Source organism: Gossypium hirsutum, chromosome A02, assembly GCF_007990345.1.
Source record: "Gossypium hirsutum isolate 1008001.06 chromosome A02, Gossypium_hirsutum_v2.1, whole genome shotgun sequence".
NCBI classification, from domain to species: domain Eukaryota; kingdom Viridiplantae; phylum Streptophyta; class Magnoliopsida; order Malvales; family Malvaceae; genus Gossypium; species Gossypium hirsutum.
The window spans coordinates 105,125,725-105,138,934 of NC_053425.1; the positions used below are offsets into that span (position 1 = coordinate 105,125,725).

Below are 13,210 nucleotides of genomic sequence, written 5' to 3' on the forward strand. Positions count from 1 at the left end.
CTTTGAAAGCTTAAACCATGGGATGTTTGATGGAGTTGTGGGGGCCAAATTTTGTTCACATGATTTTTGCTTTTTAGGATTATAGAAACAAGACTGTGAGGTGAAATGTCACACTACCTCAACCATAAAAGAAATTTTGCTTTAGATTATTTGGGAAGGTGATGATGGCCAACTTGTTAATTTTCTAACACCTTTTTTTATTTTTATTGTGTTTTTTTCCCTGTTTCATTAGTTTATTGTTTTGATACCTTATAAATTGCATAACTGAAAAAAGCAACTTTAAACTTAACATTTTTTAAATTCCATAAAGTACGTTTGATATACTCGAATCTCAAATTCGTATAATCTTACTTTAAACAAGTAATGTTTGAATTTACTAAGAGAATGAGATTAATTGATTGAAAAGCCCATTCCAACTTAATGTAGAAAATACGAAAATAATTTATCAATATCGATTTAATCAAGTCTTTAAACCAATATTATTCAATTAAGTCGGGTTAGTTAAATCAATTATAATGAATAATTCAACTTATAGGTGATTAAATTAAAATAAGTCAAATTGATCGATTATTTGATCTATAAATTTTAATAACTAAAATTAACTTAATTTTTTAAATGTATAGTAAATTTTTAACCAAAACCCAAACCGATTTCCATTTGTGCTATCATACTTTAAAAAAAAAAGATTTGATAAATCGACTGACGTTAAAATCAGTTCAGTTAAATTAATTATGACTTAAATTGGTAAAATCAAATTTTTTATCATGATATATTTTTTTAGCTATTCATCTAATTGAGTTGAATTGTCTTAGTTTTCACTTTACACCTTTATTTTCCTTTTTGAATAGTCTACCATATCTCTTAACCACACAAGTCTGATTTATAAAAGAAAATTGATAAAATTTGTGGAATCCAAAAAACCTTTATTTCCCCATACCTTGATAGAATGATGGATGAAAATAATAAGGTCAAAAGCAAAAACTGTCACAGTCTTATGTTAATAAAAGAAGGACTAAGATGTAAAAGAAAGAAAAGAAAAGAAAAAAAGAAGTAACTGTGAGTCTGTGTGACCACAGAAAGGACATGGTTTCTGAGTTAGTCAATCAAATTTTTGCCTGAAACATGCTTTCCTCATGGCCTTTATACAAAACATTAACCCCACCATAACCTGAGCTAATATCAAAAGAAGTATATAATATATATATATGTATGCACCAAAGTTATGAGCTATATTATATATATATATATACATCAAACCTGGCCAAAGATAACTTTAGTGGACCTGCAAAAAAAAAATATAAGATGGGGTTTGTTTTTGCCTGACATGGCTTAACACCATTAGTCACCAAAGCTGTAGTTGCAGTTGGACCCCCCCTCCCCCAACCTCTCACTTTCCCTTTCCCTTTCCCTGACTTTTCTTTTGCAACTAATCTGTTTGATTACTATATACATTTATTTTTTCTCATTGATGATGTTTATGAGGCCCCTACCTGTTGGATTAATAACTAAGAGTTCCTTAAGATCTGTCTTAAGTACTTTCGGTTTTCAATCATAAAACCGATACCTATGAGATTCGAATGAATTAATTTCATGGGAAAAAGACACCAAATTTTTGTTTCCACAATCTTATGAGAAACAAGTTGTTGATCAATAGTGGAAAAAAAGTAGCAGGTGTTAAAACTTGAAGGACAATGGAAAAGAAAAGAGGAAAAAGCAAATTTCTACCTCTTTTAAAGTTGGGTAGAAAATCAGCTTTAAAGCAAAAAGCAGCCTGCCCTTCTTCTTCTTATTCTGAAGAGTTTGAGTAGATACATACAATCAAAGACAGCTTGAAAGATGAATTCTGAATTGACATACTCATTATGTTATCAGAAACTTTAAAAAAAAAGGAGAAAAAAAGAAAAAGAAAAAAAGAAGAAGATAAAAGATAAAAAAGTGAGAAATAATAATAATACACAATCCATCAAGAAAAGGAAAAAAGGCACATCAGCTTGACATGGATGTTACATGTGCAAGTTTATACTATTATGTATAATAAATATTATAATGAAAGGGATTAAAAGTATGTCATATGTTGTACTATTTTTTCAGTTCATTATGTAATATATCTTCATCTAAAAAATTATATGAACGAGAACACAAGTATATTTTCAGTTGATAAATAACAAGATAATGTTTTATTTAGTAAATTTGTGTAAATTTTCTGTTCTTACCAAAGTTAACATCAATGCATAAAATAATATTCCAATTCATCTGAAGCTATATTTCCATCTTTCTTTTCCAGTTTTAGTTTTAATAATCATTTTTATTCAGAAAATGATTTGGAGGAGATGGGTAACAAAGGAAATCTTAAAGCTGCAATCATATAAGCTTAAAAAGGGTGACAAACTCACCGACGATGAAGATAATTAAAGAGTTTTGCTGTGGAAGAATATGTTTAAAACCCATTCTTTACTTACAGAATGATTGATTCAAGCTTTCACCGAAAGTTGACAATCATTTCCAATAAAGAAGTTTTTTCCCCCAGTAAAAGAACAGAAAAAAATAGTCCAGAAAAGCACTGAAAATCAGCTCATGAAGTTGTGGTTAGACAACGTCAAGAATGACATTTTAAGTTGGAAATTAATATTGGCTAGCAATGTCACTAAATAGAAGTGGTCCATATTGGCTATTTCTAGCTACTCTACGAGTTAGAAAAAGGCATTCATTCTCAAAAGTGTTTTTTCTTTGTAATGCATAAAACTAATATGGGGAAGATAGTGTCAACTGGAAACATCCAAAAACTTCTCCTACTGAATGATAAAAAAAAACTGACCTGTTTAGTTGAGAATTCTGCAGCTGGTGGGCCACCAATTGTCTGTCTTTTATCCAACTGCCATATAATCATATTGTCTTCTCTGGATCTTGACGTAGAGCAATGAGCAAAGATTCTATGAGTGAATAGCAAAATGGAGAAAACATAAGTACTTTGGAAAAGCATTTGTAAGATGTCAGATAATTGAGTGTCAAATGGACCATCTTTTTTTCTTTTAAATGCACAAACCTCAGAGATTTGATAGATTTTAGGATGATCTGATTTCCACTGTCTTTTATATAGTGTTTTGTTTTGTAAGTACAGCAGTAGTAACCATTTCCAATTCTCTAAATGCTAACTCAGCAGCATAATCCCTGCTGATGCCAATCCAACCTGAGAAAACTGGTAATCTGTTTGATGTGTGAAGGATGTGGCTAATAAATACCTTATGGGCTGACAATTGTTGACATTAAAAATAAGCTTAACATGTAACTGATTGCGTGGACAATACTGTATGCAATTAATCACTGCATAGTTCATCAGTCTCACAACCCTATACTAGATATATGGCAGGACCTTGAGTTTACAGCATAATTGTTAATCAATTAGTAAAAGGATCCAAGTAATGCATGTAGCAAGCACAGTATGACCCCTACCAAATGAAACCTAGAAAGGAATTTCCACCCTGACTTGTCAGTGTGCAGTTCAAGAAAGGTTTGAACTCATTCCACAAGTTCAGATACATTATTCTGTAGTACAGAATAGATGGTTTTAATGAAAGCTGCAGCAGTATGAGAATTAATCATATTCTCAAGGAAAACTCCTATATGAAAATATGGCATACAACTTATACACGAAAAATTGCTAAAAGACGGTCACGCTTACCTGACATCTGAACCTGTTGTGAACCAGTCAAAAGGGATCACCAGCATGTGGCAAGCATGCAATGTGTCAAAAGTTAACCTCTTCTATAGCAATGAACTGAGAATGAGCATTGATGGAGCTCCACATTGGTTGAGATTCAAATCGTGCCGGAAATTGTATGAACGCAAGTAAAATTATGGTGGTCACAGAAGGCCATACACATGGGATGTCCCAACAAATGCTAGAGCAGGTATACAGAATTGTAATTTTTAAATACATTATTGAAAACGGGAAATGTACCTTGGGTCCCAACTAGCATTTTGAAAGAAACTGGTTTGGAAGAAACAAGAAGTACAGAATGGAAAAGAAACCAGAAAACTTAGAAAACACATCCAATTTCATGGAAATAAAAGTTCAGAGAAAGAGAGATCATTTAGACGAGATCAGTTTCTTATAATTGAATAACAGGGAATAAAAGTGTTATCTTATGAGAACTGAAAGGAAAAAAAAATCTGATCCATATTCATTACAACTTCATTTATACGACCAAAGATACAAGTGAAAGGAAGGATGCTGATTTTTCCTTCCTCTTCTTTTTATCGCCTTATTTCACAATGCTGATTTACACTACCTCTACCAGCATATCCATTGTATATAAGCATGGTTCTTACTGACAGAAAAATGAAATCTGAGTTCTTCCATTGAATCTCTCACTCGAAAGCACAATCTCCATCATTTAAAACAGGAGTTAAGCATTATTGAAAAACACCAAGAAGACAATTGTTTTAAGTTCTCCACCTGTAACTTTCCCTCTTATTGTTATAGAAACTGCTGATACTGTCTCACTCCGCTACTCCTAGCCTTTTAAATACTTAACAATCCCAACCACGGCTTCAGATTCTACTGTTCCAGTACCTGGATTGCTATATCAAGGCCCAACCTTATCCTGGAATTGGAAGAAATACAAATTGATCAGCTTTGGAGAAGAAAGTAACCTGGAAAAGCGAAAGAGACTAGAATAAAGAATCTCAGAATTAGGGGTCCAGAAACTAACATTATCTTCATCCTCAGCGGTATTCTCACCTTTTCCCTTCTCTGCCTCTCCCTCTCCCTCTTCCTCTTCCTCTTTATTGGGTTCCATGTGTGGAATCACAAATATTGTGACTAATTATTTTAATCTCCTCCTGCACAAGTAATGGAAGGAAAACACTCAGAAATTAGGCTTGGAACAGAAGGTATCTAGTGGCAAAACCTTCTGATAAAGATGCTTAAACGCTACAGGGACATTCCAGAGGCATTACAATCACCACAAGCAGAATTGTCCATTACAAACAAATATTCAGTTGCAAATTAGACATGATTAAAATTTAAAAGGGATGAAGTAGCAAATATAGCTCAAACAAACATGCAAAGATTTATAGTAAAGAGAAACAGATTTTGACCTCAATATCATCTTTTCTCTACACAAAAGTTAACAAAAATAAAATGCATGAATATCAACTAAACAGCTAACAATTTATAATTGGAAAAATAAGGGGAGCTGGCATTTGTATTAAAGAAGCAACCAACCATGCTGCTGATGTTAAGCATGTGCTAACATGGAAAAATGCAGAAACTTGACAAATCAGTAATGACATAAAGAATACTAGACACGAAAACTCACCAGAGGTTGATCATTCTCATCGACAGGAACCTTCTCCATAGCTGATACTATGAACATCATCAGAAACTGCACGTTTGATGTTTATATGATTTGCAGAGTTGTAGAGGATGAGAGACCGGGAGTCATTTGTGTGAAGGTCACTGTTTACATACTAACAACACTTTTCCTGAGTGAACAACTTAAAGTCCATTTTCAAAAGACTTTAACCACATGGATTCACTTCCTCTCCCAGTAACAGCTGAATCACCACCTTGAATCATAAATTCCTACAAACTACAAACCAGTAGGTATAACTTCATTAGCTTGAGTCAACCTATTAAGCCAAGTAATGACGAAAGATAGAATTTGAGCTGCACAATTGTCACCATACTGAATATTTCTATTGAAGGCCACTCCATTGTAGTAACCACAATCACAATGAGTGACGAAGTTCTCACATGTCCTTACAGTTATGTCAGTGTGTCCTCATAAGAAATTCAATGTTAAAACAGACCCAGGCTCGAATTGTTTAGAAATCTTAGAGTCATTTTCTACGTGCTATAAACTCATCGCGGATCTAAAACAATGACTAAGAATCGAAAGCCGTGATCATCTCCATCGGGAGATATCCTTTTCCCACTTTCTAGATAATTAATATAACAACTCTCATATGAGATTAACACTATCAACTGATTGATGTAGACTGATAGTTATTGTAGGTCATTACCACCACCAATGTCTAATCAACAAATCAACACCAAAACGTCACTAAAGGAGTACCAGTAAAACAAGCAACAAATGAAAATAAAAAGATGCAGATTATTATACCGAAGATCTTGCCATTCTTCGTGCATTACTGATATATATTAAAGGGCGTAAGTCCAGGACTAAATAAGAAAAACCATAAAAAAATAGAAAATTAAAATGATGCTAGTCGATAAGCATAAATTTTAATAGAGATATAAACAAATGTAAAGCAGAGAACGAGGCATACCGGCGTTTGAAAATTGTCCCATTTTCTTTAGACTAAGCGCCGTCGCCCCAGTCCGTCTTCGTCATGAACATTCGATCTTTACAGTTCGGTTTCTTTTCCCATCTTCGCGAAGCTTTTCAGGGATGATACAGTGTTAGGATTTCTGGTTTCGAATAGCTTTGTATTGTTGGAATTAAATGAAACTGAGTTTGGCGAGATTGCTAGGGTTTATGATTTGGGGATCTTAGTAGGGTTTTGACAATCGACGATTTGAGTCAGACGGTGAGTTCTCTGATTGGCGGTTCTGGTAATTAGTTAATTACCCACCTTTTGAATTGGCAAGTAATACCCCCGTTTAATTCCTGTTAGAAAAGAGTAAATTATATAGTTGATCACTCAACTTTCATAAATTTTCATTTTGGGTATCAAAAATAAAAATTTGCAATATAAACACTGCCGTTACATAGTTTTATAATTTAATCAATAAGGTTATATGCTTTTATTCTTTTAGTCGTCTGTTGTTAATTTATCGTTAGAAATACTCATTTTAATCACTCAAATTTAGTAAATTTTTATTTTAATAGCTCAAATTTTTTTTAAAATTCGACTTTTATAGAGAATTCAGTTATTCAACTATTAAAATAAAACTCAAATTTCTCACATATAACTTAATTACATGTAAAAACTTAAGTTTTTTCCTATAAAAATATAAGAATTTTCTTGATATTTTTCTCTTTTATTGAAAACACTAAAATTAATTCTAAAACAAAAAAATAAAGGAATTAAAAAGATAAAATCAGTTTCACAAATCAACCAGCATATCCTTACCCAAATCCTCAATTTTATCCTTAAAACGAAATTTCCTAATAATTAAAATCTCCTTTATAATAAAATAAATAAAGTGCTTTTAAAATCAGAGACGTAGTTAGGGGTTGGTAAGGCTCTGGTCCTATTAAAAATTTATATTAGTAAAAATAAAATTATACTTTTATCATCCTAAAAATGATAAAAATTTAATTTAATCTTTTAAAAATTATAAATATATAAACTATTAAAATAATAAAAAATTACATTTTTTCTATCGTAAAAATTATAATTTAATTTCATAAAAAAATTTCTAACTTCACCCCTTCTTAAAAATATAATATTTTTTAATCCATTTATCTTTTTCAGCCCCCGTTCTACAGCCGTTAGGCGTTCCTTACCGCAGAAAAACTATACATCTTTTTCTTATTTTATTCATTAATTCACCGACAAATCAAATTACACCAAATTTCAACCATCAAGTATAAAGCATGATCATTATATTTCATAAAAATCAACTCACTGTATATCAATAATAATTGAACTATACATAAAAATCAGTAGCAATTGTAGTTAGTAAAGATCGTCCTACCATTTCTTTTCTTCCCAGAAAACCAGTGAAAACAGAAGGAGACTTAAATGGCAAGAAGGTACTGTTACAACGATGTTCTACCATTAATAGCCATGGTTACAGCAGTATCCACAAATGTAGGTGTAAACATCTTGTTCAAAGAAGCAACATCAAAGGGTATGAATCAATATATCTTCATCACATATTCTTATGTTGTTGCAGCTCTTGTTCTTCTCCCTTTATCCTTTATTTTTCCCAGGTAATTTCTTAATATACCATCCAATTTTCTTTTCACACAGTTTATGATCTATCCCGACATACCATTGAAAACTTTTGCTTCTTTTTAATGCAGAAGAGCAACGGTTCCCTCATTGAAATATTTCTACCTTGGCTCTAGATTGTTCCTTATTGGGCTTATTGGGTATGTGTTCATATATTTTCTTTCGCCAATTTGAAGATGGAAATGTGAAAATTAAGATTTTTCTCGGGCAGGTTTTTAGCTCAAATATGTGCATACAAAGGTATAGCTTATAGCTCCCCAACTCTAGCTTCTGCAATGAGCAATCTGGGACCAGCTTTTACCTTCATACTTGCTGTGCTTTTCAGGTTTCTTCTTCTTTCTTCTAACCCTAAAACTTAAGAAAATGGAAAATCGATTCGAACGTAGTACTCGATTATGCTTTTTTCTCGATTCGGCTCGGTTTGGATTTGGGTTATAGCAAAACAAAAGGGCCAAAAGTTTTTAGAAGAGCTGAAAATGCAAAATTTCATTTAAGCAAAGAGATTAAATTGGAGGGTAAATTACACCCAATGTCACTAAATTATTAATAAGTTTATGTTTTAATCACTCAATTTTAAAAAGTTATAAAATAATCACTGAATTATTCGAAATTTTTCATTTAAGTCATTAGGTTGTTAATTTTTTTTAAAAAGGTTTGGTTAGTGATTTTCATGTAACGATCCGTACGATAAATTAATACCCATTAACAAGTAAAAGAACATACCTTAAATCTAAGTTGATCTAACGGTCAATGTTTGAGATCAACGAAAAAACCTATTTGGATATTGGTTCGCAAATTTGTAACGTTCAAAAAAAAAAGGAGAATGAGAGGTTTTGATTAGTGAAAGTTGTGCAAACAAAGAATGCCGTACAACAATGATTTGAACAATCCAATGACTTAAATAAAAATTTTCGAATAATTTAATAATCATTTTGTAACTTTTAAAGTTCAGTAACCAAAACATAAATTTACTATTTTTTTAAATTTAAATTAATGAGAATTTTAAAAACTTTAATTAAAATTTTTCAGAAGCTTAATGATAAATTTTAAAATTTTTTAGGGGCATTAGTCCCTTTTGACTCCTTTTATCTCCACCCCTGCTCTAGCCTATTTATCGACTTGCCTCGTTCATAATTATTAAAAACCAAAATAAATATCAAAATCATAAATAAATTTTGATACAATATGCAATGTTATACATCAACTTTAATTTGATACAATTGTAGTTATTAAATTTTAATTTCTGTTTGCGTTTCATATTTCACTAATTCCGTTATTTGTGATACAATTAAGGACAATTAATCACACCTTAATATCTTTAATCAATTTCACATAGTTTTGATTGGTATAATAACAAATTTAACCCTTAATGTTAACATATTTTGTTAATTCATTCTTGATTCTAAATAATTCAATAAATTTAACCTCAACATTTACACATTTACAAAAATATTGCGGGATAAATTTGTTAAACCATGACCAAATTGATAAAATGTGTAAATTACGAGAACTAAATTTGAAATCATAACAATAAAATTTATGTAAAATCAATGAAAAAATTAACCTTGTGATTAATTGCTCTTACTTACTCACTTTTGAAATTGAAAAGAACTGAAGAAGTCTTTTCACTGTTTTTTTTTATTTAGGCAAAAATAATTCATATTTGTTTGTTTGTTTTTAACTTAATAAAATGTCATGTTAGCAATTTACACATAGTTTAATGAAAATTTGTGCCACGGGTTAGTAAAATATGAAAGTTGAACCAAATTAAAGTTTGATATATACAAATACACTAAATTAAAATTGAAATATAACATTATAAATTGTAGCAAAGTTGATAAGTCAACCTAATTCTTTGTTTTTCTCCCTTTCATTTGAAACTATAATTAACAAGATTGGAAAAAGTAGCCTTGAGAAGCTCAAGCAGTCAAGCTAAAATCATGGGGACCATAACATCAGTATCAGGAGCATTACTAGTTGTTCTTTACAAAGGCCCCAAAGTTTTACTTCAGAGCCCCCTGGAAAGTTCAGAGGCAAATTGGATCATTGGTGGGATCTTACTCTTTTTTGCTTATCTTCTGTTTGCAATCCAGATGATTGCTCAGGTACATCATACATCTCTTTGGGCTCCTTAGATCCATTTTTTCTAAACTGAACTGAACTAAACTTGGGATTTCGAAAACTTCCTAGACCCTAGTTATGGAGATTTACCCAGCTGAGTTGATGGTTGCATTGTTTTACAACTTATGTGGGGCAATGGTATCTGCACCAGTTTCCTTAATACTAGAATTTGATTTGAGTTCCTGGATGCTAAGGCCTGGTGTTGCAGTTGTAGCAGTCCTATACTCAGTAAGAACTTGATGATTAACTACAATTTACTAATCGAGACATCTACATCGGTAAAAATATCATGAAATTTTTTGTATTAAGAGTTGAATTGTATTTGCTTTTGTTAAATTATATATGTTAAATCAAAGAGTAATTTAGTATTTTTGTTAAAAATTTCATCTATTTCTACTGTTAAAAATTAGTCCCTGTATGTTAGTATGAGGAACAAATTTTTTTTTTACAATAGAATTAAATGAAATTTTCAACAAAAAGAACCGGCTTATCTATTTTTAAAATAAAAAATATATATATAATCTAATTTTTAATACATTGTAATTTTCACTAAATCCGAATTTGAGTAGCATAAATTTCTTTTGTCTATTTTTGTCTAGGGTGCTATCCAATCCTTTATGACACTTGTGATGACATGGGGCCTCCATTTGAAAGGACCTGTCTACATTGCAATTTTCAGTCCACTATCTATTGCCATTGCTGCTTTTATGAGTGCCATTTTCCTAGGTGATTCTTTACATCTTGGAAGGTACTAAAACTCTTTTTCCATAGTTTGAGATACTAGTTTTTATAAGAATCATTTGAGATGCAATTTAAACACACATATATAGATGAATGTGTTTGAAATTCAAGAAAAAATAATAATTGTTAGTAAATATTAACTCTGTTATAATTTAGATTTATTTGATTCTTTTTAATAATACAGGAATTAAATTAATCAATTTAATACCATATATCTATCTAAATTTTGCAGCATAATAGGAGCAACTATTATATCAATGGGATTTTATGCTGTAATATGGGGACAATCAAAAGAAGATGAAAGGGTTTCATCTAATGGTAAGGCTCCTCTCTTGGAAGTGGAAGACTGCGAAGAATAGCTAAAATGATTCATGAAATCATCAAAAAGACTTGTTCAATGTCAATTGCAATATGAAAACACCATTTGGTGTTTTAAGTTCCCTCAAATTTTGGATTAAACCAGGTCCAATGGGTTATTTTTATGTGTTTTTTTTATTAGATAATATCATAGTGGGGGTGTGAATTTGAACTTGTATTGTATAAAAAACTAAATAAACAAAGTTTGAGGTTTATTTAATCTTTTAATCCTTAGGATATCAATGTTGGACGCAATAGGATCACGTGACATGGAAAAAATAACTAAAACGAATATTTGAGCATGACAAAATATAAATACATGAATATATCAAAATCTTTAAAACACAAATTACTTGTCAAAAATTATTGGTGTCCAATGTATGAATTCTTAGTGAGGAATGTTTGAACACTCGAACAGAACACAAGCAAAAGAGTTAAAAGTAACTAAAGTGTTACATCACTTCGAATGACATCGCATGTGTTTTATATACGACAAATTTTTATAGATTTATATACGACAAATGTAAGATTTAGCAACTTGACCTTTGTTTAGGGGGATAATCTTTAAAAAAAATTGACCAACTAATCACAAGCTCATTTAAAGGATTCGATTTTAGATTTTGGAGTTGTCCGTGATCATGATGGATTTTGGATTGCGGAGTTCACAAGGAATATTGGGCGTTGCTCAGCGACTATGGCGGAGCTATGGGGCATTCTGGATGGACTTCAAATTGCATAGAGTCTTGACATGAAGAATGTGATCCTTGAGATAGATAGTAAAGAAGCTATTCAATAAATTCAAGCAACTGGAGAGAAGCAGGATTACTCAGTAGTGATACACATCATTAAGGACTTACTTTAGCAAGATTAGACAATACGCTTAACACATGGGTTCAGAAAGGGCAACAGGATAGCAGATGGTATGACAAAGATGGCATTCTCAATACCGTTAAGTAAAAATATATTCAAATAACCACCGGATGAAATCCTTCAAGTACTACATGAAGATCTTCTATAAATTTACATTGGATTAATCTCCTTTGTAAATATATATATATATATTAGTATTCTTCATAATGTGAGTGGAGATTAAGCATAAAATCTTTTCCTGAAGCAAACTTTTTCATTGATGCATTTTAATGATTAATTAACTTAAAATCTGTTGCCTTTAGGAGTAAGGCATTTGAGAGCAACGGGATCTTGTTGTTATCCAAATAACATCATACACATCGAGACTATAGTAATCATAAGATGTGCTATTTTGATTGAGCTCATATGGTGATTTTACTTTTACTTCATGTAGCAGATTCATTCTTTAAACGTGACCTTGCAAACATTAGTGGTGATCATCAAATTACGTAAATATTTTATTTGTGTTCTTTTTTTTACTAATTGTTCTAGGCGAAGTTACAACATGCCATACAACACTTGCTAATAAACAAACCTTTTAATGAGTATCGGAACGAGTCATCAAACTTTTATTTTTAGTGTGATTGTAATTGTCTGGCTATTAGCTAAAGACTATCTAAAGGAAGGAGGGAATCATCTCTCAACCACAATTGCTTGATGGATTTGCTTATTGTAAAGAAGGCTATCGATGTAAAGGTATGGCATGTTATCAGAACAAGTTGGACTCCATCTGTTGAAAGCAGTGTTGATGGAAGGTATGGCAATTTCACTCTCTCTTGGAAGATTTAGAAGGAAAAGAAATTACTGCTAACTAAAAATTTCAGCAAGGCATTTCACAAGTACTTTAAGAAGAACATGCACAATGATGGATGATGATCAACAATTAAGAACAAAGCCAAAGGAGGAGCATCAAAAAGTGTGCTAACACTCTAGAAATTCTTTGATAACACTTGGATAATGTTTGAGTAATCATTGTAATCAGCGGATCTCACTCAGTTGGGTGCAATTGAAGCATCACATTTATATTTTTCAATTCTTAGAGATTGGAGGGTGAGAGTTGGAGTAATTATGCAAATAATTATACCCAAATTCATTTTTTTAAAAATATTTTTATACAAGTTATAAAAGTTATATTATAAGCATATGAACATGT

The 13,210-nt window shown here is 31.3% G+C and overlaps 1 protein-coding gene and 1 long non-coding RNA gene across 3 annotated transcripts; one reads left to right on the forward strand and one right to left on the reverse strand.

Moving 5' to 3' along the window:
• Positions 1–937: 937 nt before the first annotated feature.
• Positions 938–6,615, reverse strand: LOC107921335 (uncharacterized). Of its 2 annotated transcripts, none has more exons than XR_005904582.1 (5): positions 6,295–6,615; positions 5,322–5,594; positions 4,713–4,842; positions 2,816–4,604; positions 938–1,791 (listed from the first exon to the last, which is right to left on the reverse strand). It is a non-coding gene; the product is annotated as an uncharacterized lncRNA (long non-coding RNA). The 2 variants fall into 2 exon arrangements; XR_005904579.1 differs by having other exon boundaries at positions 938–1,875.
• A 980-nt stretch (positions 6,616–7,595) lies between these two features.
• Positions 7,596–11,389, forward strand: LOC107930761 (WAT1-related protein At5g40230). Its single transcript, XM_016862480.2, has 7 exons — positions 7,596–7,907; positions 8,001–8,069; positions 8,141–8,254; positions 9,824–10,034; positions 10,120–10,278; positions 10,650–10,798; positions 11,024–11,389. The coding sequence occupies exons 1-7, from the start codon at positions 7,717–7,719 to the stop codon at positions 11,148–11,150; spliced, it is 1,020 nt and encodes a 339-aa protein (XP_016717969.2). The 5' UTR covers positions 7,596–7,716; the 3' UTR covers positions 11,151–11,389.
• The last annotated feature ends 1,821 nt before the right edge of the window (positions 11,390–13,210 follow it).